The 25,427-nt window shown below is 38.7% G+C and overlaps 2 protein-coding genes across 3 annotated transcripts; one reads left to right on the top strand and one right to left on the bottom strand.

Moving 5' to 3' along the window:
- Positions 1-481: 481 nt before the first annotated feature.
- Positions 482-11,875, bottom strand: LOC110002346 (fibronectin type III domain-containing protein 7-like). Of its 2 annotated transcripts, none has more exons than XM_065955616.1 (14): positions 11,727-11,875; positions 11,560-11,575; positions 11,189-11,449; positions 10,301-10,561; positions 7,769-8,029; positions 6,340-6,603; positions 5,990-6,247; positions 5,646-5,903; positions 4,845-5,099; positions 4,344-4,598; positions 3,084-3,344; positions 2,484-2,513; positions 2,290-2,327; positions 482-1,680 (listed from the first exon to the last, which is right to left on the bottom strand). In XM_065955616.1, the coding sequence occupies exons 1-13, from the start codon at positions 11,778-11,780 to the stop codon at positions 2,296-2,298; spliced, it is 2,466 nt and encodes an 821-aa protein (XP_065811688.1). In that variant the 5' UTR covers positions 11,781-11,875; the 3' UTR covers positions 482-1,680; positions 2,290-2,295. The 2 variants fall into 2 exon arrangements, with proteins under 2 accessions (XP_065811688.1, XP_065811687.1); XM_065955615.1 differs by having other exon boundaries at positions 2,294-2,327.
- Positions 11,876-12,714: 839 nt separating this feature from the next.
- On the top strand, positions 12,715-24,945 carry stxbp3 (syntaxin binding protein 3). The gene is made up of 19 exons (XM_020657953.3): positions 12,715-12,816; positions 15,161-15,210; positions 15,395-15,476; positions 15,572-15,648; positions 15,732-15,804; positions 15,903-16,003; positions 16,412-16,557; positions 17,607-17,700; positions 17,953-18,077; positions 18,179-18,277; positions 18,368-18,425; positions 18,520-18,585; positions 20,367-20,447; positions 20,542-20,677; positions 21,005-21,111; positions 21,308-21,406; positions 23,088-23,173; positions 23,712-23,857; positions 24,270-24,945. The coding sequence occupies exons 1-19, from the start codon at positions 12,771-12,773 to the stop codon at positions 24,371-24,373; spliced, it is 1,776 nt and encodes a 591-aa protein (XP_020513609.2). The 5' UTR covers positions 12,715-12,770; the 3' UTR covers positions 24,374-24,945.
- Positions 24,946-25,427: the final 482 nt, after the last annotated feature.

Here is a 25,427-nt window from a genome sequence, read left to right as displayed (position 1 = left end):
CTGTGTGAACGATGTGATTTAGGAGAAGTGGAGAATGAATCTCTTTTTTTATTGTATTGTCCTTTTTATGATGAGTTCAGAACTCCTTTGATTAATCGTACGCTCAGAATCCAATGATTGTTTTAATTTCAATGTTTATAAGCCGGCCACATTTGTCTCTAAAGCCTAAACATCAGGATGGTTTGTTTTTTCAGTATTATCATAATTAAATATCTATCTTTGGTCTCTTTGTATTACAGTAATAATGGTGTCTAGAAAGCCTGTTTTGGGATCGGACATATTGTTTATGTATGACACAATAATACAATAAAATAAAGTTTTTTTATGTTTTAAAGAAAAAACCCAGTTGAGAATTTAATGAGAAAAAAGAAGCAGACGCTGGATGACTCAGCACTTTTTACAATCATACCTGAGGGCTCAGGTAAACTCCTGACCTCCATTCATATTCTGAAAAAAACAAACAAACAACAAAACACAAAACTGATGTTGGGAATTTTTTATTAATTGAAATATGCATCATGTTTATTAAACCACAGGGAGACATATTCCAGTTAAAAACATCCTTAAGAAAGTATCAGCTGTACACTACAGGGTGACACCTGAGGAGAAACACAGCTGATACTTAGCATCAGGAGGATTCCTAGTTGGGGCAAAAACTACAAGATTAGTTTTAATTTGGTCAATTCATCAAATAATAACTCCTAAGAGCCAGGCCAATATGTTCTTTACATCTTTAAAAATGTATCTGGAGGGCAATGTTACTGTTTTACTTTGAGGTTTTTTTTGTCAATGTTTAGCTCTATCAGCCCTCGGACAAAATCAATTCTTAATTTTCTTTCACAGATTGCTTATAGAGGAAATGAATGTTGCCTTGTTGTTTGTGGATCAAATATTTTATCGGTAACACTTTGAATTGAGGTCACAATATTCACCATTAAGTAGTGCATATCAGCATGCTAATTAGTAACATAATAACTGCTTATTAGTCATAATTAAGCCCTTATAAGTACCTTACTCTATGTGACTATAATCTACAGATAACAGGCTGTTAACTAAGATTTTACCCTCAGTACCCTCCTAATTAACGTTTATTAATTATAATTCATGTTCAGCAACCTCCAAACTATAAGCCGTAATTAGGAGGTTATAGAGGGCAAACACTTCATGGCCTTAATTAGCTATAAATTATGGTTGATAATAAGGTACTAATAAGCGCTTAATAATGACTGATAAGCAGCCAGTATCCTACTAATTAGCATGCTAATATGAAGTAGTTAATGGTGAATATATTATCCTTAATTTAAGTGATGTAATTTTAGCATAACATTTTTTATATTTATCAAATTCATAAGAAGATTTTTGTCTCAGGATACACATTTTAAGCAACACATAAATACATTCTTGTTCTTATCGTCTTATTTAAGTGCTTTATCGTAATAGCTGAGGGCATAGTGATGTTGGAGCTTGGCCATAATTCATGACCTTTTTTTTTTAAACACAAAGTATTTCTCATTGTTCATCATACAATCAGCGTCAAGTGTCATTTTCAAATGGCATATCTTTTGAACAGTTCTTCTTTTATTCAGCTTCGGTTCAGTCGTATCCGATGGCTTTGTGACGATGTAGGAGCAGGAGGAGGTCAACAAGGGGGCGGAGTTTGAGGGCTCACTGGAGAAGAAGCTGTAAAGACCAAAAACAAATCAGTCACAGTTTTCTTCGGTTCCAAAAGTCGTTGTTTACCTAAATAACGCTGCACATGATAAAGCACATTTTAATTAATGTTAGTAATTAATGCAAGTTATTTTTTTTAATGGCCAGCGGAGGGAAACATCGATACACTGATATGGGATGATGTTGTAAACAAAAATACATACGCTGTTCTTTTAAATTAGTTAGAAGAAATGGTTTGTCTTGAATAAAAACAACAGCTGACCTACACGTTAAATTAAGATGGAACCTGTATTGATGAGAAATTACTTTATTTTGAAATTTGGTATTCCCTTTTTCATTAATGTGAGTTTAAAATACAAATGATGTCTTGTCTATGTTGTTCTTTAAATGTTGGTATTATTAAAATATCCTCTTTCAGACCTCTTAATTGGCACACAATATTCAGGTGTATTTCCTATTAAACTAGAGGGCAAAAAATAATATAAAACCGTGACCACAAAGATGGAGGAAGTCTCGCTAAATTGACTATTCTTTATACTCTCTCTCTTCAACCGCTCTAAAATTGTTTACCTCTAAACTTATCTTCCAAATCAGATCAGATGTAAAATATTGACTTACATACCATCAGTCCACACTTCTCCTCCCTCTGTAAATCACTGCAAAAGAAAAAGTTACACTGTCGTTAAAAAATTAATACATTTGAGATGTTTCACTTCTATTTTTAACAGAAAGTCGTAGAAACTGTTTGCTGGTTTAACTTCAAACAGACATTCATATTTAAACACATTTGACGCTCAGGGTATCACACTCACCTGTGCTAATGTTGTTCCCTGCGCAGGTGACTGAAAGAGAAGGAAACAGAAAGTTCAAGTCAGTCAAAATGTTGTTTTCCACAATATTAACGTTTCACAACTTAAATGTTTACCATGTTTTAACGGTTTAATCCTATCTAATTCATCACTGTGAATATACATATATGTATATATATATATTATTTAATTTAAATGATCAATACACGCACACTTCTTTATGTTAATACTGTAATTGACATCTTAATTGACCCATCTGTCACATAACTGCATGTTACTTATCAGGTTACTTCAGCATCTTTTGCACTATGCAGCACTGCACTGTTTCATGTTTAGTCATGTAAATATTAGTCTTTTTTTATTAAGTTTATTGTTGATATTTAATGTTGTACCTGTTCATAAGAGAGCACAGTTCACCAAAGTTAAATTCCTGGTGTGTGTGTGTAAGTATACCTGGACAATAAATCTGATTCTGATTCTGATTCTGATTCTAATTATGAATAAAGCTGCAAATTATATTGACAATTCTTTTTTTAAACTTGTAAAATTCTCTTCAAAAGGAGAGTAAAATGAAATGAATGTGAAGGCTCAGGTTCATTATACCTGAGTAGAGTCTCAGGGGGCAGAACAGGACTTTGCTGCCCTCTGCTGTGAGCGGAGCCACCACTACATTATAAACGTCTCCACACTGGATGTTGCTGATGTCACAGCTGTTCTCCCCAGGAGACGTCGTGCAGGTGTAGTTGTTGCTCGTGCCCGTCATGTCTGTGACGTAGCTGTGGCTGCTTCCAGCGCTGCGCCAGTGCACGCGCAGGGAGTTAGCGGCCTTCCTGTAGAGCCGGACACCTGACGGACAGCACGCACCTATGAGAGAGAGAGAGAGAGAGAGAGAGACAGAGAGTGAGAGAGAGAGAGAGAGAGAGAGAGAGAGAGAGAGAGTGTAAATTATGGACTTCATAATGTTGTAGGTTTCATATGTAATAATAGATGGTGATTTTAGAGATAGTTGGGAAGATAAATTAGACTCATTCTGTGTTTTTACTGTAAATCCTCTATTTTCACTTCTCAGTATAAACAATAAAAACACAATAAACACACGACATCATCAACAAAACAACTCACAATCTCAACAATGAGACAGGCAAGATGGACAACACCCAACAGAGAATTACACATCCAACCCAGGAACATACAAACAAACTCAACCTAGGTGCTGAAAACACAAATTATTAACACAAACAAAACCTACAAGGAGAGATATCCTGTGAATTTAGTTTGAAATAAATTACAGCGCCCTCTGGTGGACACAAAGTGAAATAAGCACTCTTATCTTTTATACCGTCAACATATGTAAATGGTAAATGGGGTTGAGCTTGTATCACTTACCCCTTCACACACTGATGACAGAGGATGCTAGTTAAAGCAGGCTGCTAGCTCATACCTGCTTATACTGTATATCATTATCTTGGTTCATTTTTATCTTTATGGTTGTTAAAATTTAAAGTTGAATACAGAAATGTGTATTTTACATCTGAAGCTCGTAAGTCACTTATATGTTAATTATTTCTGCACATTACAAGAATCATAATGGAGAAAAGCATGAATACGAGGTAGAATATAAGTCAAATAATAAATAGGTGTTGTGTTAGTAAAATGTGTGAATAGTCAATAAATCTTGTTTGTGGATGTGTAAAAACTCTCTCTTAAACTCTAACATAGATTTTAAGGATTTTTAAAATCGTACTTTTCATAAAAATATGAACAAAATGATTCATTTTTAATTCTAGTTGCTTTCGGTAATAAATGAAAGTTAACTCCTCCCCTCATTCCTTTCTGGCCGTAGTGTAACGTGATAATGCTTACTGGATGAGAAGCCCTGATAGGTGCAGTTGGACATGCGCCCGCTGTGACTGTACGCCTCCATGGTGACGGTGTAGTTTGTCCCACAGGTGATGCACCCCATGAGGCAGTGGGAGTCCTGGGTGTGGCAGCGGGCGTGACCGCGTGGCGATGTCAGAGACGTGATGAAAGAGTGCGCCCCTTTGGCGTGAGACCAGGAGACGTTGGTCATGGCCTGAGTCCCCTGATCCACGGTGAGAGTCTGCGGGCAGCACGGCTCTGTAAAAAAGATGCAGGTGTGAAAAAAAACTTCCTTTATCTGTGTGTATAGATAAAAAACTAATTATTTCTGTATGGAGATTAAGGTGATGTGGGCGTGGTTTATACAGCAATGGACGTTGCTGGATATTCATCCTAACTGTTTCAATATCTTCATTTAATCTTGTTTTTAAAGTCTTAGATTTTATTTATTTTTCTGTGTTGCTTCTTTTGCCTGAGTAAAAAGCGCTCCATCAAACCACTCACCTGTCTCCAGAGAGTCAGAGTAGCTGGGTAAACTCTGGCCCGTGGAGCTCGTTGCTATGACGCTCACTTCGTAGGCGGAGCCACAGGGCAGGCCGGTGATGTCACAGCTGTTTCCGACGGAGCTGCAGGAGTGTCTGTCGTCAGCTCCGACGGCGCTCACAGTGTAAGTAGCCGCGCGGTTGTTGGACGTCCAGCTGACGGTGACGCTGGAGGAGTTTTGGGGATTCAGCATCAGATTCGTCGGCATGCAGGGAGCTCATTGGACGAAGGAAAGAAGAATGTAAAATTGTCTGAGGTTACTGTGTGTATATACCTTTGATGCATTTTCCTCTGTCTTATTCTTTACACTTAAAATTTTATAAATTGGAGTAATCCAATTTATTAATTTCTTCTTCATTTTTTTAGATTTATTTTGGGCTTTTTGTGCCTTTAATGGAGAGATAGGACAGTGGATTGAGTTGGAAATCAGGGAGAGAGAGAGAGAGAGAGAGAGAGTGGGGAATGACATGCGGGGAAGGAGCCACAGGTTGGATTTGAACCTGGGCCGCCCCTTTGGAGGACCACAGCCTCCAATACATGGGACATGGGAACTATCCACTGCGCCTTCAGCAATCCAATTCAATCACAGGGATCAAATTATTTCACGATTTGTTCAGTCAAAAGATTTTATTTCACTAAATATCCTAGCAGAAAAAAACAAGCAATCGGATATATCATTCATATAAACACTTTATTTATAATCAGGCCGAACAGAACTGAGGTTAAAATGCAGCTGGATACATTTATTTAGGATTTTTTTACCTGTGTCCTTGGTGTGAGCTTTGCATGCACGATTGCACCCGCTGATGTCATTGCAGGGTGTCACCACCACGCTGTAGGAGGTGTCGCAGCTGAGGTCAGAGAGAGCACACACAGGCGCCGTGTCGTTACACCGGATGTCCTCTGAACTGTCCACAGCCCGCGTCTCGTACAGCTCCGCCCCCCGCGAGGCCGCCCACGTGATCTCCAGAGTGTCAGTGTTCACCGCAGAGACAGATACTCCCTCTGGACAACAAGGCACTTCAAAAAAACCACAAAACAAATATGAGTAATATCTATAAAAATCAATCCCGTAAATAATCTCACGCCCCTCAGGAGGTCCTTACAGGTGGTGTGGTTGAGAATCTCTCCCTGAGGACTGCTGCCCGCCTGGTTGAAGGCAAACACAGACATCAGGTACGTGTAGCCACACTGACAGTCGTAACTGCAGTTGTTGCTGTTGGTGGTGTTGCAGATCTCCTCGCCGCCGTCCCCTCTCTTGATGAAGGCCTGATAGCCGTCAGCGTGAGCCACAGTGTCCCACGTCAGCGTGCAGTTTCCTTCTGGTGACTCCCAGAGAGCCAGAGACTCTGGAGGGCACGGGTCTGACGGTGCAGGACCACAAGGATTTGAGTCAAATACTGACAGTGTGTTAAGAGAGCAATCTAACCCTAAATCAAATCCCCTCTCTACTCACAGGTGATAAACAGGATGGGGTTTGTTGGATACCCGGGCCCAGCGTCGTTGGAAGCGGTCACCTGAATGCTGTGTACCTCTCCGCAGCTCACAGCTGACAGGATGCAGGAGCTGGATGTGCTGTTACACTCCAGGTTCCCGTCACTCGTAGCTTGGTACTCGATAGACCCGTAGACATCCTGATCCAGTTCCCAGGACACAGAGAGTCCAGCCACGTCGTCACTCATCTCCATGGAGACGTTTACAGAAGCAGGGGCTGGAGGACCTGTTTGAAAATAGACAAAACTTATGATAAATTAAACACAGGTACACATGAACGCATGGACACATCCTTCAAAATGGTGAAAGATGGTAAGCAGATACAATCCTACATATATGTTTTTTTTACTGCAAATCTGGAACCAGATTTAGCAATAAAATCTGAAAACTGATGCATCCTACATGGTGCTACCAAGATTTAGTCCGTAGTGTTGAAAAATGAAACCAATGCCAGATGCAAAACACTGCAGTACCTGAAGTCTCCACTAGGGGCTGGCTGCAAAAGATGTGGAAGTCACATTCATTCAAAAAAAGCAGAAACAGCCATGTTTACAGCCTGGTTCAATAGAACAAATTTGTTCGAAAAAGCTTTTTGCTTTGTCGTCACACACTTTATGGGGGATGGATCTTATTATAACACATCAATTTTGATTTAATGAAGGATAATAGTTATTTATAATAAGGGGCGTGGCTGATCTGACTGATGTGCAGCAGTGTTATAGCTGCTCGTCAGGAGGCGTAAGACCGGCCTCAGCTCCAGCTCTTTGCCTGTTACAAGACTGATTTGAATAGTAACATTCTATATACATTATAAATAATTAAAATACTTTTGAAAATATATGATTTTACCTTTCTATAGGAGCCTTATCATGATTACTGTCATGTTTTAGGTCTCTTTCTATTAAGCTGTTTTCACACATGAAATTGTACTTGTGGGCTGGAAGGAAAAAGTCCAGGTGAAGTCAGGGTGACAAAAATGAGCCTGTTTGAGTTCACACATGAACCTCAACCAATAACCCATAAGTTTTGTGTATGTATGTATTGAAAACCAATATTGACCACCAGGTTTATGACTGAGGGGTTGTTTAAAATGTTGCAGAAAGTGCCTGTTCTGTTCTCTCTGTCCTGTTTAGGCCACTGATCCTGTAACACAAGCAGTTCTACCTTAACTTCAGCACAGGAGATTAACATAAGTTACAAGCTTTTATCTTATGTCTGATAGGGGGACTGATTAAGCTGCAGAAACCACCACACCTTGTACAATTAAGGAATAGCTCTGTGAATTAAAAAGAAAGCAGCCAGCAATAGCTCTGCAATGTGAGGTCAAAAGGAAAATATAAAAGAAGTATTCAAAGAGTTAGATCACATGTAGAGGTGTTTCAGTGCCTTACGTGTTGTCTGGTTGATGTAAAGACTTCGCTCTCCCTGTCGACCCTCCAGGTCCCAGGCGAAACCTCTGATGATGTAGAGTGAGCCGGCGTCCAGGCCAGTGATGGTGAAATTGGTGCTGGAGGTGTTGTGCTTCACGGCGCTGTTGGAGCCAAACTTGTACACGGACAGGGTGTACTGGACAGCGTGAGCGACCGGGGACAAGGACACTGAGATGCTGTCATTGCTGGGAGAGGAAGTGGACAGCTGAGGAGGGGGCAACACTGCGGAGAAGATGAAAGTGGAACAGGTTATAATAAACATGGATGCCATTTGTTAAGTAAACCCTCATTTCCTGTTTGTTAGAGGGGAGGGAGTTTTTTCAAAAACATATGAGTGAGTGACACAGCAGGTTTTCTAGCTGTTTGAATGCTGACTAAAAAAAATTATTTTGCTAAATATCCAAGACGGTTGATGCTTCGTAGGTGGAAGTATGCAGACCGGGTAATGTTATTGATATGGGATTTGAATGACAGTGTGCTGTCGAGGATGACACCCAGACTCTTAACCTGAGGGGAAGGGAAAACTGAGGAGCTGTCGATAGTGAGGGAGAAACTGCCAATTTGGATAATATGGATTTAGTGCCGACGAGAAGGATCTCGGTTTTATCACTGTTTAATTTAAGGAAGTTTGAGGAGAACCAGGATTGTATTTCAGATAAGAAGAAGTGAGGGAGGAGGGTGGAAGTGTGGAGTTTGGTTTACTGGAGAGGTAGAGCTGGGTGTCATCCGCGAAGCAGTGGAAAAGTATATTGAATTTACGGAAAATATTGCCATGGGGGAGGAGGTAGGTGATGAAGAGAAGGGGCCCCAGGAAAGAGCCCTGGGGTACACCTGTAGTGACTGGGGAAGGCTAGGCCCAATTTATCCTCAAATGCTCTTAAAATTTTTGAGCCTTTTGAAATAATACTTTAAGAGCACATTAAAAAATAAAAAATGATCAGCACTACAAGCCCCAACTACAAAGATCCTTTTGGAAAGTAGTTTTCGGTGGGTTAAATAATCTTCTGGTAACTTTGTTTAGCTCCTGCGTCCAAAGGTATATAGACCCTATAGGGAGTAATTCCTGCAGTTAAAATGTGGCTTTTGAATCAGATTTATCATTTTAAATATTTTAGATGTTCTTATGACTTTGATTGTGGTATACTTGGTCATTCATTAATAATATAGGTTGTAAAAAGTATTACATGTGAAGTTATCAAGTGCTAAGAATCCTACATGAGCCACGTTTCAAGTAAGTGAAGTCTCATAGCTTTGAAATAAGTCCTCATTTTTGTGTGTTGTGTCCGAAGAGTCTAAATAACTAAGTTTTTTCCAGCAGTCTCAGATTCCTCAATATCAGAACTGGTATAACAACTCTTATTGCCAAATCCACACTTTGCTGAAGACACTCTGGAAATCCCTATTTTTCTTGGTTTTGGTCGGGTGAATGTTCCTCTTTGGTTGTGTGACCTTAAATACTGAAGTGAAACTTAATTTTGCGGCTCTTTGGCTTTTACTTATTCAAGATTGTGTCTTTCACATGTCACTGAAAAGTATTTATAGTACAATTCAATCTAACCTATTAGTTTAGTCTGCTTTCATTTGTCTGTCTACTCGCCGTTATATTGAATAGTGTCTGCTGATAACATGTCAACACTCCTGCACTTAAACTTATGTGTCACTGATTGCACAGCTCTGGACAGCTCCCTATGTCAATACTGTCCATTTACAACTCTGTTTTTGCACATTTACATTTAATCTTTCATAAGTTAAATCCTGGATGTATATATTCGTATTCTTAGTTCTGATATTTTTAGTGCTTATTTACTTTGTATTTAATATTATGTTGTGTTTAATTACTTTGAATTTCCGTCGGGATCAGTAAAGTATCTATCTATCTATCTAATATTGTGTGTTATGACAACCTGCTGCTGTAACGCCACAATTTCCCAGTTTGGGATCAATAAAGTAATTCTATTATATTTTGTGGACATACAATCAAATCAGAGGTGAATAATATCTAACAGTAAAAAAAAAAAAAACATGCTGCGACTCTCACATGTACTTTTTGTCTCATGTGGATCAGATTTCCCCCCCTGTGGGAGTGAAGGTGAGAGGGGACAGTAATATTCTGCAGGAAGAGGTCAACTCATTGTGTTTGACATTACAAGGGTCAGGTACAGTTACCCTCCTGTACAGGTGGGGGCCCTCAGGGGGCTGCTGATGCATCTATAAGACTTTCAGAAACTAACATAACACTGGGTTTGACTGACAGTAATATGTGTACACATTCAGTCAGGGTGATGTATATGGTGGCTGTGCTGTGGGACAATGAGGCAGATTAAATGACTTCTCCGGGGGGGGGGGGGGGGGACAGATGAGGAAGAACTTAAACTTGAGATCAGCTGAAAAAAATCAGCCCTCCAGAGTTATTTTTGAATTTATTTTATGTGATTTCCAAATGATGGAGTAGACACTAAACACAAATAATGATAACTAGAATAACAAGAGTACCTGTCTTTGCAGTCACAGTAAGAGGCGGCTGGCTGCGGCCTCCGCTGTTCACTGCCATGATGCTGAGCGTGTACTCAGTGTACGGTGTGAGGTTATGAATCTCAGCGGGGGACGAGTACACTACGTCTTCTCTGTGGAAGCCATTGTTGTTCTGGACTCGTATGACGTATGATACTGATCCGGTCCTCAGGCTGAACTCGGCCATCAAGGTCGTGCTGTCTTCTGGCTTCACGGTCTGAATGGGATCCATCATCGCAGGAGCTTCAGTAAACACAATCGGTTTAGAAAGCAGTCAAGAGAATGTTAAACTGAACTCAAAATACGACTCTTTTGGCAGTGAGATGTGGGGATCCATCTTATTACCCTCACTTTAAGTCCCATTCTGGTCATGAAAACATAAACTTTAATATAAAGATTTTTGGAAGTGACATCAAGAATATTCTCCTTATTACTGTACCCGCAAAGTTCAAGGATGAAGAAAGGAGGATAACATCAATATCTGAGAAAACCACACGCTGGAAACAGCAAAAATATTATTCCAATTAAGAGAAAATAACAATTGTTCCATCTTGTCCAACAAATCTAAGTGAATTATGCTCTTTTCAGGCCCTTTACATTGTTGTATAATGTGAATTTTACGATTGTACAACGTCACAGTAACATGTCTTTAAACTGTTATTTTATGGAATCCGCATGTTTTTCTACCTACGTTTTTTGTGTGGTGACAATGAATTAGTGTGCCAAAACATAGGCTACCATCACAGAACTTGATTTTAAACAGAATCAAACAAATACAACGAGAGATTAAACAGCTTGATTTTTGACAGAAAACAAAACAATGCAGCAACAGTAAGTACAAATACAGGTATGAACAGAAGTAGAACTTACCTGATGATGAGTCCAAAGAAGCAGTGCTCAGTGCGTTTTGGGAATTGTCCAGAGCGTCGACTGTGAAGGTGTACAACACATTCGGGGACAGAGAGTTGATGGAGCCCATCACTGTGTTGGGACCAAATGTTGCAAAGGCGATGACACTGTTAGGTGAGCTTTTGGGGGCGACGCTGATCTTATACGAGCTGGCTCCGGTGAACCTGGTCCATCTGAGAATGACGGTCTTGGATGTTGCTGAGAACACGGTGACCTTGACATCTGATGGAAGAGATTTATAACATAATCAAAGTTTGTTGTGTTTTCATTCTCACGGATGGACATAATGAGTAATTGTATCAGATCAATAATAATGAAAGAAGATACAGTACCTGATGTGGATGCAGCCTGGAAATTTTTAAGAGAAAATATTATGAGCAGTTGGATAAATCAAAGTTACTACAAACTACTACTTGTCAGGTTATTTTCCATTAAATTCTTAAAATGTTCCTAAATTAAAATGAGTTATCTGTTAAAATGAATTATTCTATTACTGTACCTTTGAAAATATGCCCAGCAGGACGATAACCACCAGCCACTTTATAGCTCCCATTCTCCTCGTCTATCTCTTTAAACACTTCTGTTACTGGTTTTCTCTCACTCTGCAATAATGCTACAACCTCCAACTCTTGTTTTACCTTTTCTTAAACACAGCTGGTGTCCGTGCAGGCTGAAATACCTGCATCTAGCTCCTCCCACTGAGTCCAGGTAAAGTGGAGGATACAGATGCACGTTGGGTCATGGAGCAGGTTTACCAGAAGGGAAAAAACTTTGTAGTTACAGGCATGAAATTCGATATGCAAGGATGTAGTGAAGATAAGATAGAATGTGGGATTAACCAGGGTCTTGTTGGGAAATGTGACTCCCCTTACTGAAGGCCAGATTAACCCAGATCCTCTGACACTGAGGTGTTCGAATGAATGAATGCAAGAACAAAATGCTCAAAATAAAGAGGTTGAAACTAATGAGGAACTCAAATTGTGCCAGCAATTGACCAAGAATGAGTTTAATTTAAAAACATGTTTTGTCAGCAATGCCTTTGTCTAATATTTCAGAAGTTTAAGAAGCTCAAAAGTTTGAATTATTCTTTCACATTTGATTAAATATTTTGAAACAAGGGCTAAATCGACTCAAAAAAATTGTAAAAAAGTTAAAATCCTGACTTTTTCCTAACTGTCTTAAAATGTGATTTCTTTTTTTTTTTTTTTTTTTTTTACTTCAATTCAAATATTTTAAGATTGTAGGCTATCTCTCTCATAATCTTGACTACAACCCTCCATAATCATGCCTTACACTAAGTATTCTGATTTCTATTATTCAGTATTTCCTTTCGTTGAATCAACTAAACTTTACACAAAAAACTTCACGACGACAGCAGACAGAACGATATCTAGAGGGTTTAATAACTAGCTAGACAGGAACGCGTTAAAAACTACAAAAGCGCTCTGTCGCACACTTGTTGATGCAGTTGACGTCACAGCCCGAGGACACGGGACAGGAAGAGGCGTTGAGAGGAATACAACAAAAAAAAAAAAAAAACAAGATGGCAACGGGCTCAGATCACGGGCTGCAAAGAATAGTTTGGAAAAGTAAGTTCCCTCTGTTAGAAAATGTTTCATTTCCATGTAAAACTGCGTCGCTCTTGTAAAGTTGTATTAACTTAAAGGAGGTTTTAAGTACAGGCTCGCTGTGTGTAGTGTTTGTATCCTTTGGGAGTTTACATCCGGGGACTGGTTACATTCTGTTTCATCTTTGAACGGAAGTTTACGAACGAGGATTAATTAAAATATTCATATCCAGAGGTTAAAAAAAAGATGCTTTTGTTAATTACTCCTTTATCAGACTGGAGTTTAAAGAAGAAGCTGAAGCGGAGGGTCACTTTCTTACGCCACCTCAAAACTTAGGGTTAAAACATGAGCTGAAGGGCGTCCATCTAACATCAACATCACTGACACGAAGCTGCTGTCAACATGTGTCGAGTCTTCACATCCGGGTGCTGCAAGGTGCATGCAGTTCTCTGCAAAACACCTGTATCATGCATCCCTGAAACAGCTGTTAGATCAGAAGACCAGTTCTTATATGATGTAGGAAACAAGACAGCAGGTCTTGCAAAGTCAGGGGGTTCCTGTGAAGGTGTATATGAAGGGAAAGGCACCATTTTCATTTTAAGTCAAAGTCAACTTTATTGTCAATTTCAAAATATGCCAGACGTGCAGTGGAATCGAAATTGCGTTTGTCTCCGTCCCATGGTGCAATACAACCAAAATAAGGTAACATAAAGAGGTAAAGTAAGATAAATAATATTTACAGTAATAAATTCTAAATTGTGCAAAAGGTACAAAACAAAATGGTAAATAAAATAAAATAAAATGGTAAATAAAATAAAATAAAAGTTTAAAGAAATAGTAAACTTGTGCAATATGTGCAATGTGCAGAAACTGAGTGTACTTTTGAATAGTTAGCTTCAGAGTTATTAGTCCAGAGTTCTTGGTCCTTGGTGGCAAATGGGAGGGGGTTTCAACGTCCAGTGTTTTGGGGGCAGAGAGGAGGGAAGGAAGAGAGGGGAGAGAGAGTTAAGCTTCCTGACAGCTTGGTGGAAGAAGCTGTTTCTCAGTCTGGTGGAGCCGGCCCACAGGCTGTGGTACCATCACCCCGATGGCAGGAGGCTGAAGAGGCTGTGTGAGGGCTGGGTGGGATTAAATGATTAAATAATCAGAATGACATTTGAGACCTGCCTGTCGTATCTTTCTTATTTCTTATATTTCCGTTTTTGTAACACTACTCTTTGTTTATCCTGACTGATCTTTATTGTCCTGATTTCATGCCCGTTGTTTCGTCTGTCAAAGAACATCTGTTTTTTTAAAAAAGGTATTATTATTGTTTTTACTTTGTAAAACCAAACTCACACATTTTTAATATGGTTGTTACCATATCATGCAAATACTTATAAAATAGCTTGAACTGATTATTTGTATCTTCTAGATAAAAAAAAACAAGAAATAATAACAATGAAATACCACTTACAATATTACAGACATTTCAATGATACTTAAAAACAAAAGCAATTCAAGAACAATAACATTTTTTTTCATTTTTATTTTTTTTATTTTGAACATGTTTTAAAAATAAAATAAAAGTATACATTACAAACAAAGCAAACAGCAATCAAAGCAGACTTTCCATGATTTTGTCCATGTTGGAAAAGGGTGTAGGATGAAATTAAATAACTTATCCAGTCCTATCCCTTTTTATCTTTTTAGCTTAATAAATAAATCCAAGACTAAGCTTTCAGAAATAAAGTCGAATAATACTGATAACGAAGTAACAAAAGCAACAGATATCATGTATTACACACATTAATTGATAGACGGTACAGACCTTACAACTGATATTGATTCCATTTTTTCCAATTGACTGTTCAATTTTATATTTGTTAAATATGTTATTCTTGAAAGTGTGTTTAAACTGTCCTAATGTTTTACATGTTTTCATTTCAGCACTGCAATTAAATTATTCCGGGTACTTCTTTCTAGTTCTACCATTAAATATTATTTTACGTTTACTTGATGAGGGATTACTGATATGGAAAATGGATGCTGAAGCTTTATTAGAGCTGCATCGATACATTTATAGAAAGAAAATAGACGAGCGTAATGTTTATATAACTGTATGACTGTTGCCTCCTGCTTCTGACCTCTAAATCTGTCATTATTTTATGTTATTAATAGTAAAGTAAATGGAGCATTTTGGGGTCTCTGAGAGGACTGAGGAGCGTGAATCATTTTCTTAATAGACTAAAAGAAAAAGAAAAAGTGGAAAAAACTTATTTTTATTTATTTTTTTCAGCTGTTTGAACATAAGCACTGATTTTGCTTTTGTCTCTGCTTTCAGTCAGTGTTGTTTGTAATGAGTCACTCTCTGTTTTTCTTACAGAGATAAAGGAATCTATTATCGCAGACTGCAGAAAATCTGAAGTATGGAAGGTAGGAAAACCCTCCAAGTTCTCATACCGAGTCCCGACATTATAAGAACAGACCGCCTCCATAATACTGAGCAAAAAATGATTTATTCTGTGACTGAAAACAGAAAAGTTATTTATTTGCGGTGCTCCTTCTTTACAGTACAGTGCTACATATTTAATGGATGACTTATTGACCCTCTTGACAGATTTTGATTCTGGACACCTTCACCACCAAGCTTCTCTCATCATGCTGCAAAATGTCCGACCTACTGGCAGAGAAAATCACAAGTAATCTCACTGCTTAATCCTGTTTATAGACATAACTCACTCTGTGTATAGATGTCTGCAGCTGCTCTGTTGAACTGCATGTTTTGCTTCTTTAGTTGTGGAGGACCTGTTCAAAACCCGAGAGCCTGTTCCAGACATGAAGGCCATCTACTTCATGTCACCGACCGCTCAGGTCAGCTCAACAATAATGCTTTTGGTTTCAGGTTTTTTCTGCCAAGCTCTGCTGAAATAATTTAAAAACATTTCCTTTCACAGTGTGTGGACGCCTTTATCGCTGACTTCAAGACCAAACCCAAATATAAAGCCGCCTATGTTTATTTCACTGACTGTAAGTATTAAGATCATTTTACAAGACCTAATTAATCATCTCTCAATCATTATCTCAAACAAGATTAAATAAAACTTTTTGTTTTTTTTAAATCCCAGACCTTTCTGATGACCTCTTCGACAATATGAAGCGGCACTGTGCAAAGTACATACGTGTCTGTAAGGAAATCAACATGTCCTTCATGCCACACGAGGCACAAGTGAGTGTTAGCACAGTGTGTTCTTTTGTAATGCTCCATTTCCCCTTTTTCTCCGTCTTACTTGTTAACTGAGGGAAACTTTACTTGTTTCAGTGATTCAAATGTCGTGTTGCTTTAGGAGGAGGGGCTTGGACTGATGTTTGTATGGGTGTTGGCTGCTTTAAGATATGATGTAATGGCTGAACAAGATTTGTAAAAGCAGAGAAACTTTGGAAATTGTGTTTTATTTTATTTTGAAAAACTCAATTTGCCCCAGATTCTCATAAAAAAAAAAATATATATATTAACAAAATTTAATTATAGCTCTGATTTATTTAGTCAATATCCAGGGGTACAGTTGTGGGTCCAGAAGTTAAATCTATATAAAGATCCACATGCCTTTTACACTGTTCTTTGAAATGCTTTCAGGTGTTCACCTGTGATAATCCGGGGGCTTTCCAAAGCCTCTACAGCCCCAAGAGTCAGGACAAAATGAAGACACTGGAGACGCTCGCAAACCAGCTCGTCACGCTCTGTGCCACGTTGGACGAGAACCCGGGGGTCAGATACAAGAAGTAAGCCACAAAGATTTGGTTTCTCCGTCTTACAACACCACCCCAACCTTCAAAGCAGAGGGAGAGCTTTTATGGGAAGAGCTTGGGCACAAATCTTAGACTTTGTCACCGAACTCTGCCAGGAAATAAGTTAACAAAAACTCAACACTAACGTAATTTGCCCGAGTTAAGCTTCAAATTTAGAAACACCAGCAAGAGCAGTGTACATCAGTTCTGTTCTTACATCAGAATCAGAACCGAATCGGGATTCAATTAACAGGGAAATAAAGCAGAACTAGCAACAACTTCAATAATTCAGGATAAGAAGCTATTACATTATATAAAATAGAATTTAAAAATGTAAAATAAAAAACACAAAATGTACAAAAGGTGCAATGTAGGAGCTGTGCAGTGGACTATGAGAAAAAAAAATCTTAGCGTGTGTCACTACTCACAGAGTGTAGTAGTATTGTATTTTTACTTCATTATACTGTACACAAAGAAAAAAACACAAACAAATGAAAAGTCTTAAGTTAAAGAGAAATGGTAAAAAAAACATTAAGGGTATTTCTTCTAACCTCTGTGATGTTTGTATGTAAGAAGTGGAAAAAGCCTGTGATTTAAAACCCGGAGCCAACATGAAGAGACTTCTCCAGTATTTTTTCTAATGGCCTCTCAGTGGATTAATTAGCTCAGTAAACATTTCCTCAATGCGTTAACGGTGTTAATCAATGTTCTTTTATCATTTACAGCTAGAAATCAGTAAAAATTGACTGTAAACGTAATGCTAAAAGATGTGGCTATTTGTCATTTGAAAAGATGCTACCACAGGAACGTGTGCATCAGAATGGAGGTGGTTTGGTCAGCTTGTCATCCTCATGTGGTCACTTTAAGTTTCAGGAAAGCCAGACGGCGATGTCTGAAAGGATAAATGTAATGAGGGTCGATCTCAAAGCAATGGATGACGTCACAATGACTCCTCTTCTTTTACACTGTCCATGATGCAATCTCAATGTGTATTATATTGACTCCATGTGCGACTCATGGAATTCAACTTCTGTCATAACTAGGGACAGCAACATGGAGAACGCCAAGACCCTGGCAGAGCTGGTGGACGACAAGCTGGAAAGACACTACGACATTGATGATGGTGGCAAGAAGAAGGTGAGACAGACAGCAGCTGAACAAAGGATGTTGACAGAATAAACACGGTCTTACCCTGAGGGGTAAATGGGAACCTGGAAATACAGGATCTTTTTTTTTTTTTATGGACAACATGAAGTAAAACATTAGATAGAAAAGTTCAAAATGTTACCAGTGGTTGCTAAGCAGCAGAGGATGTCCCTGTTGACCAATAACCATGATTTCCCCCTTCCTAAAATTCAGTGTTTAAGTTGATATTTTTCCCATTATTAGGGAAAGACCCAGGCCCAGCTGTTGATAGTGGAGAGAGGCTTTGACCCCGTCAGCCCCATCCTACATGAGCTGACCTACCAGGCCATGGCATACGATCTTATTGATATCCAGGACAACATCTACAAGTAATTCAATCTTTACCGTCTACACTAAATTCACACACGCATTGCATACTTACTCCACCATTTGTAGCTGAAATGAATGATCTGCCTCTTTCTGCGTCCAGGTACAAGGGTAAAGATGGCTCTGAGAAGCAGGCCATGCTGAATGAAGAGGACATGCTCTGGGTCGAGCTGAGGCACAAGCACATCGCCGACGTCTCAGCGTGAGTGTGAAAGGTCTCAGGGGTTAAAGGTGACTTATTCCTGTCTTCTTCACTGCAGCCTTAAAACCATTTCTTTCCCTCTCACAACAGAGAAATCCCCAAGATGGTGAAGGAAATATCTGCCAGCAAGAAAAAGCCAGATGGGAAGGTACAGAGCTGAGGTCTCTTTGCAGTGGCTTCCCTGAAATCTCTTTTATTTGAAACTCATGGTAACAAAACGTTTATTTTTTTGCCCCCTCCAGATCACGATAAGCAATCTGGCTCAAATGATGAAGAAGATGCCGTCTTTCCGTAAACAACTGACAGAGGTATGCAGCACCTGAATGAACCAAACCCCCAGTGAAAGCATGTTTTATGGGCACAGCTGATCCCGACAGGTCAGAGTGGGGTTTCTGTCTGAACTGCAAAGTCGACAAACTCATAAAAACATCATCTGTGTTGCCTGAAGACATTATCTCCCAATGTTTCGAACCTAAACCAACATTAAACTGTGTTAAACTGAACTGCTACTTTAAGTGGTCTAAATGAGAACTGCTGTGAGGATTTTTGAGGAACTGGAATCCAGTTACTTCCGAGAAACGGAGCAGATTTTTATTTTCACATGTGATTGTAACACACTAAGGTGCTCCTTCTATTTGAATCACTTTATATAATATAACAATACTGTATTGTCTCACAGCTTTGCACAGTTTGTACACAGGTATACACATATGATGACATAGCACGGGAAGAAACACATAGACAATGAAAGAGGCCCGTCAGCGTGGAAGCTTATTAAGAGCTTCGATATCAAATCAAATCAAACTTTATTTATAAAGCACCTTTCAGACATATTAAATTGCAATTCAAAGTGCTTTACAAGAGTTCAGAAAATTTATTAACGAAAAAGTAGTTTATAAAATCACTGATAAAATCACTGAGAGACTAATGCACACCAATAAGAATTAAATAAATATGTATGAAAATGTAAATATGACACATAAAAGCAATAAGATATTAAAATTAATACATAGGAGAAGAATATTTAAAATTGTAGTAGGATAAAAAAAACAATATGTCAATAACCACAGACGTGACAAACTGAAGAAGCAAGCGGTGTTGTCGTAGCCGAGCATGCGCCGTAGCTGCGCCAAATTCTCCAGACAAGTACAGCTAAACATCCTATCTCTAGACGTTAAAAGCAAAAAGTAAGATATGAAAATTTAACTCGGTGCATTGGCAGCTATTTTTACTCTTTCTAAGTTAATCACGGCCTTATTTTTGGATTCGTTCACACTTCCTTTAAAAATCAGGGAAGCAAGCCTTCCCCATACCTTTCAACGACTTCCCCTGTAGTCTGTAGCTATCAATGCATTTCTTGATAACAGGCTTTGCACGGTACTGATGTACTGCTGCAGTTCACCTAAGATGAGTTTTTAATCTCTTCTATGCTCTCTTAGTTTTTAACTTTGTTACGATAAGTAGGTGAGTTTTATTTGACCTTGTGTTTTTTTTTTTTAACCTTCACTTTGACTGTCTTTATCAAAGAGATTGTACACCTCCATCTTTTCATTTAAGTTCCATTTGTTGTACCTTTTCCTTTTTTACTGTTTTTATCAACCAAAATAATACCAGAACATTTAACTTAGTTACACTTTTCAAGAGTGAAATCAGGATCACATGAGATATTGACCTTTTATATCCCAAGACACAACAGAGAAAACTCATAAAATAAAACAAAATATATTATATAATTAAATAAATATAGAAACATGTACATTAATGTTTTTAACTGTTTTGACCATCATGTTTTTCTCTCCATTGGATCATAAGCACACACGTTCCTTCTTCCTTTCCTTCGGGGCATCCAACATGCTGCTGACTTATTGTGCACATATTGTGCTTCCCATGTGTAATTATGGACCTAATGTATTATTATGTTCTGGTTGGGTGTGGTGCCTTCAAAGCCTAGCATCACGTGGGGTTTACATCATCATGTTAATGCAGCAAGGCCACACGTTAAGGCTGCTATGATAACATGTGTTTTATTTAGTAACAATACTCATACTCGGTTCTGTTCCTTTGCTTCTCTCTCCTTTTAATATCCTAGAAAACAGTTCACCTGCAGCTGGCTGAGGACTGCATGAAGCATTACTCGAACAATGTGGAGAAACTCTGCAAAGCTGAACAGGTGTGTCTGTGCTCCGTCGTCTGTATGGGGGGGAAAAACAGCTAAAACATTCCCTTTAATTTTCCGACTGAAACGACTGTCTGTGTCTCTGTAGGATCTTGCCGTTGGGGCAGACTTGGAAGGGGTTAAGGTGAAAGATCCCATGAGGACGCTGCTCCCTGTGCTGCTCCACCCGTACAACATCCATGACAAGATCCGAGCTGTGCTGCTCTACATCTTCAGCCTGAATGGTACGTCAGTCTTCTCCTGCACAACACTGGACCTCCTTCTCTGTCTGTCAGGGACTTTTGTGACAGAATAGAACAGAAAGTGTTTGCTTGATTTCACAGAACTAACAAACAGAAATATCCCAAAGCATATTTATAAGTCATGTGTTGAGGCCAGAGTTTGTATCTCCTTTCCAAATATATTTAAGAGATAATGTTACACCAATTAATTACCATTAAAATCACCTAAAACCCATTTGTATTTCTTACTGAGATCCTAATTTAAGAATGAACTTTATTAGGTTTTTCACACTGATTTTTTTTGATTATTTGTTTGGTGTGTGTGAACAGGAACAACAGACGAGAACTTAAACAAACTCATCCAGCACGTAAAGATCGAGGACGAACAAGAGTTCATCCATAACTGGAAGGAACTAGGGGTCCCTATCATCACATCGGTATGTTCACAAGACGTGTGTAAACAAGACGGATCGATGATTTCATTGCCAGTAGGACTAAGTAGAGGAATGGGAATGTAGATTACCAGCTCATTTTCACAACCCTACACTCTTGCTTTGCTCTTTTAACTCTTTAAGTCTCGTCTTTCAGTCTCAACTGAATCCTGCTTATTGTGTCTTCTACTTTTGTTTCTAGCCTAGTTTATTTTCTCGAAAACCGTCCAGGAGGGATCGTTCCCAAGAGGAGAAGTACAACCTTTCCAGGTGGACTCCGGTTATAAAAGATGTGATGGAGGTCAGTGTTGCAGATATTGTTTCTGCATTTACAAACGGCTCTTTTGATAACTCTTTCCAGATGACTTTTTTTATTTTTTCGCTTTGCTAAACAGAAAGTTAAGACGCAGCGGATAGCAACATTTAAAAAGCATAATAACTCTGGATAAAAGCATGTTGCTGCAGTTTGGAAGTGCAGTGGTTACAGACAGTCTGTAGGACAAAGAAGAACATGTGTTATGTACACATCTAGGTTACTGTGCTAACTCAGTCCCTCTCTGAAAGGAATCCATGAGAAAAAAATGAACAGAACCGTGAAACCACCATGAAAGGAGGTTATCAGATTCAGGTCATCTGATAAGTCAGTGTCACATATATGTTTGTGTTGTTCTATACTGCTTCATACATTTAAAAAAAGGCATCATCGATAAGGAACAATAAAGCACCACTTTTGTGTTAAACCTTGGGGAGGGTCTTTCTGTTGCTGCATCATGCTCATGCACTGATCATCAGATGTTTTTTGTTACCTATTGTGATAGGTTAAAGGAAAGCTGTTTAAGAGGTTATTATTGTAACGTGAGATTACAGTATTCTTTAAAAAAAAAAAAGAGGTCACTGTCACGTCCTGCCTTGTTAACATTTGAACTGTAAAAAGAGACCCATAGCAGAAACAGGACTCAGATTTATCTTTTCACTCGGTCTCATTGTTCAGTTTGCTTGAAGCCTTTTTTTATTCAGCTGAGTAATCTGAGCAGTAAACCAAATAACGAAGAGGAAATAAATCAGTTCTGTTGTTATCATGTAAAGCTCTGCTGATTAGTCATAGAGAGGCAGACTTACTCAAACATCTTTTGGTTATGATAAGAGATAAAGCCCCCTGACTGAATCTAAGTATATTTTATTCCAAATTTAATTTCTGTTTGTAGAAATAAAAACTGCAGTTGGTAGGGCTCAAGGTTTTTGAATGGGATGTTTTTATATTGTCATTTTAATATAAAAGATAGGTTGGTAAAATAACAGATCTGAAACAATACGGTTTTTTTTTCTTCTTCTTTCCTTCCCTGTTATAACCTGAGAAGTCATTTCTGAGAAACCCACACTACAACATCACCTGGTTTCCCATCAACCTTACTGAACAGTTTCCTTCCTTCAGCCGGAAACAGCCTCGTTTTTCATGCACCATTACTTCTAGTACTTAAAGTCAGTTGAAGACAATCTTCTCATTTAAAACAATGTGTGAAAAGCACAAGCTGTCAAAACCACTGAGCCCCATCAGTGAAAAACTCATAATTAAAATGTTTATAAATAGACTGAGATTGTTTCCCCATCTCCAGCTGTGCATATTGTGTGCTTTCTCCGTGGTCCAAGATTTAGGTCTGCTTTTGGAGTCTGTTTCTTGGTCACCCTCTCCAATTTAGTCGTTTCACAGACTATAGAAGTGAAAAGTGAAAACCTTTGTTCCATCCTGTGTATCATCTCCACCTTAACCCCGATAACCCCGGTATCAGATGTTGGCTTGTTGGTCAGGCAGAATATTTCTTTTACTTGTGAAGTGACAAATGAGCTATAGAACTCCAAAACTGTCGGTTTTACCCGTTTATTAAAAAGGAAACTTCATATAAGTACAATACTGATATGTATGATATTGGTTTCTACACACTTGTCTCTGTAGCTGATAGATTAATGTAATGTGTTGCTTTCAGGATGCTGTGGAGAACAAACTGGACACCAGAGAATGGCCGCATCAGTCCGAGTGTCCTGCTGCCTGGAACGGCTCGGGGGCGGTCAGGTACAGTCCATGTTTTTTTTGTTTTTTTTAATCCCACCTGAACCGGGTCGATAGTGTCTGTAAATAATAATGAGTTTTAAAACAGACTCATCTAGCTCTTCTGTAGAGTTGATGTTAATATCTAACTCAATGTCAAAACTAAGAACACTGTTGCCATGGCTCCAGGAGTGACATATATTTATTGTACAAGTTAAAACCCCACTTAAAGTTTGAACATTTCTTCATACTGACAAATACTCAGCAGTGATATGTGGTTGACTTTTTCAGCTGAAGAACATGAAACCATCTGAGTGACTTGTTGTTTTACAGACAGGCAGACAGTAAAAGAGTGATTATGTAGCGCCCTCTGGTGATATACTATGGCACTACTTCCAGTGCCATATGTGGCCGTTTACCACGACAAGGATCTGGGTCTGTTTTTGGAGTGTCTGTCAGTCACCAGGATGTTTTTTTTTGTTTATTTCACCCTTTGGGCCTACTGCTCCCACCTCCACGATGTGTCTCATTTAATGTCTGTTGTTAATCCTCTGATTCACAGCGCCCGTCAGAAGCACAAAGCTTCTCAGGATGATCGGCGGACGGGCTCGCGACTCATCATCTTCGTTCTGGGGGGAATGTGTTTCTCTGAGATGCGCTCTGCCTACGAGGTCACGCAGGCTGTGAAATCCTGCGAGGTCATCATAGGTTAGCACCAAAGAATTGTTAAGGATTAAATCACCTTTTTTTCCTCTTGACTTGAATGGCTGTTTTTTTTCAGCATGCAGACTTCAATCCATTCTTCCTGAAGGGTTTGTAAAACTAAAGCGGATAATAGTGATTTATTTAGATCTTTTTCAGATACACAAATAGTTCTGGAGAGTCAAAAGTTGGTTGAGAACAGCCAATAGGAAACATAAATGACTTTGTTAGCTTTCTAACCAATCCTGTCTCTGTAAACTGTTATTACTATGTGTTGCTAAATACACAGAAAGAAAACGCTGCTGTATAATTGGTTGAGGCTATAAAATCAACTTGTATATCACAGAAATAAACAGAATTTTGAAAGGCTTTTATTTTCTAATATTTGATCAAATGTTATTTCATTCTTTGCTTGCAGGGTCTTCTCACATTTTGACCCCAAGCAGTCTCCTGGAGGACATCAAGGCTCTGAGCAAAGGCCCCATGGAGACTTTTACGATCGACGAAAGGAGCACCGCCTGAGTCGTTTTGGCTCCCTGACACAAACTTGTCCCTCTACGTCTCGTATTCCTCCGCACACTGCACTCATCTCGACTTCCTAAGAGGGAGACTGAAGGGAATCTATCATATGCTTATTCTTTATCTGTAATGCTCTTTTCAAATCTGGTGCACATTTCCAGCAGGTGTGAGGGCATCTTTTCTTTTAATTGGGTCATTTCAGAATGCTTCTTCTTGAAGAAATAAGGAAGGCTTTGAATTAAGTAGAAGGGAATTTACCTTCTGCCAATATGAGCAATACAAGTACACATTTTCTAACCTGCATGTTTGTGTTTGCCTTTGTCCATAAAAGTAATAATTTGTTGTGTTACATGTTAAAAGACCTCTGCTAATCTGAGACAGAGAGATGGAGGAGTGTCAAGAAAACTTAATGTATATATACTGTATGTAAGCACTGATGCCCTGCTGTGTTATTCAGACCTTTCCGGTCACTGTTTATAAACACTTAATATCATTTTGAAGTGTGTTTTTAACAAAGCGTATGTACCTTTTTTCTTGCATTGAACAACTGACTAATAAACGGATGAATTGGTTCATTTCCTGTCTGGGTTTTAATTATAGTTCACATAGTTTATGCAGTAATGAGTTGTAGATAAAGGAACATGATTTATGAGGTTTCAGCCTGAGAATAATTGCAGACTTGTCATTCATATTAAATTGATTACTTAAAGTATACAGTAAGAAAGTAGGGTCTATTAGAAAACAGATTGATCAAAGAATTTGTTCACAGAAAATGTAATGATATTTGTGACACCTCCTATGGCTACATACAGGAACATACTGTAGGCTGAAAGCAGGTTTTGCAGTGTCAGTTACAGGAAAAAAAGCATCAAGTTACATGAAGACACACTCAGGCTGATCCTGCTCCATTGACCCCTTATAGAGAAACTCTTGAATGAACAAGGATAACCAGGCTCTCAGACAATGACCTACTTTCATGAACTAATGTATAGACTATAATAATGATCCCACTCTGCCTTTAGTCTAGGCGGTGCTTGGTAATAAGTATACACACATT

The sequence above is a fragment of the Labrus bergylta genome, chromosome 6 (assembly GCF_963930695.1).
Source record: "Labrus bergylta chromosome 6, fLabBer1.1, whole genome shotgun sequence".
Taxonomy (NCBI): domain Eukaryota; kingdom Metazoa; phylum Chordata; class Actinopteri; order Labriformes; family Labridae; genus Labrus; species Labrus bergylta.
Note: the sequence above shows the minus strand (reverse complement) of the source record. Positions and strands in the feature narration are given on the sequence as shown.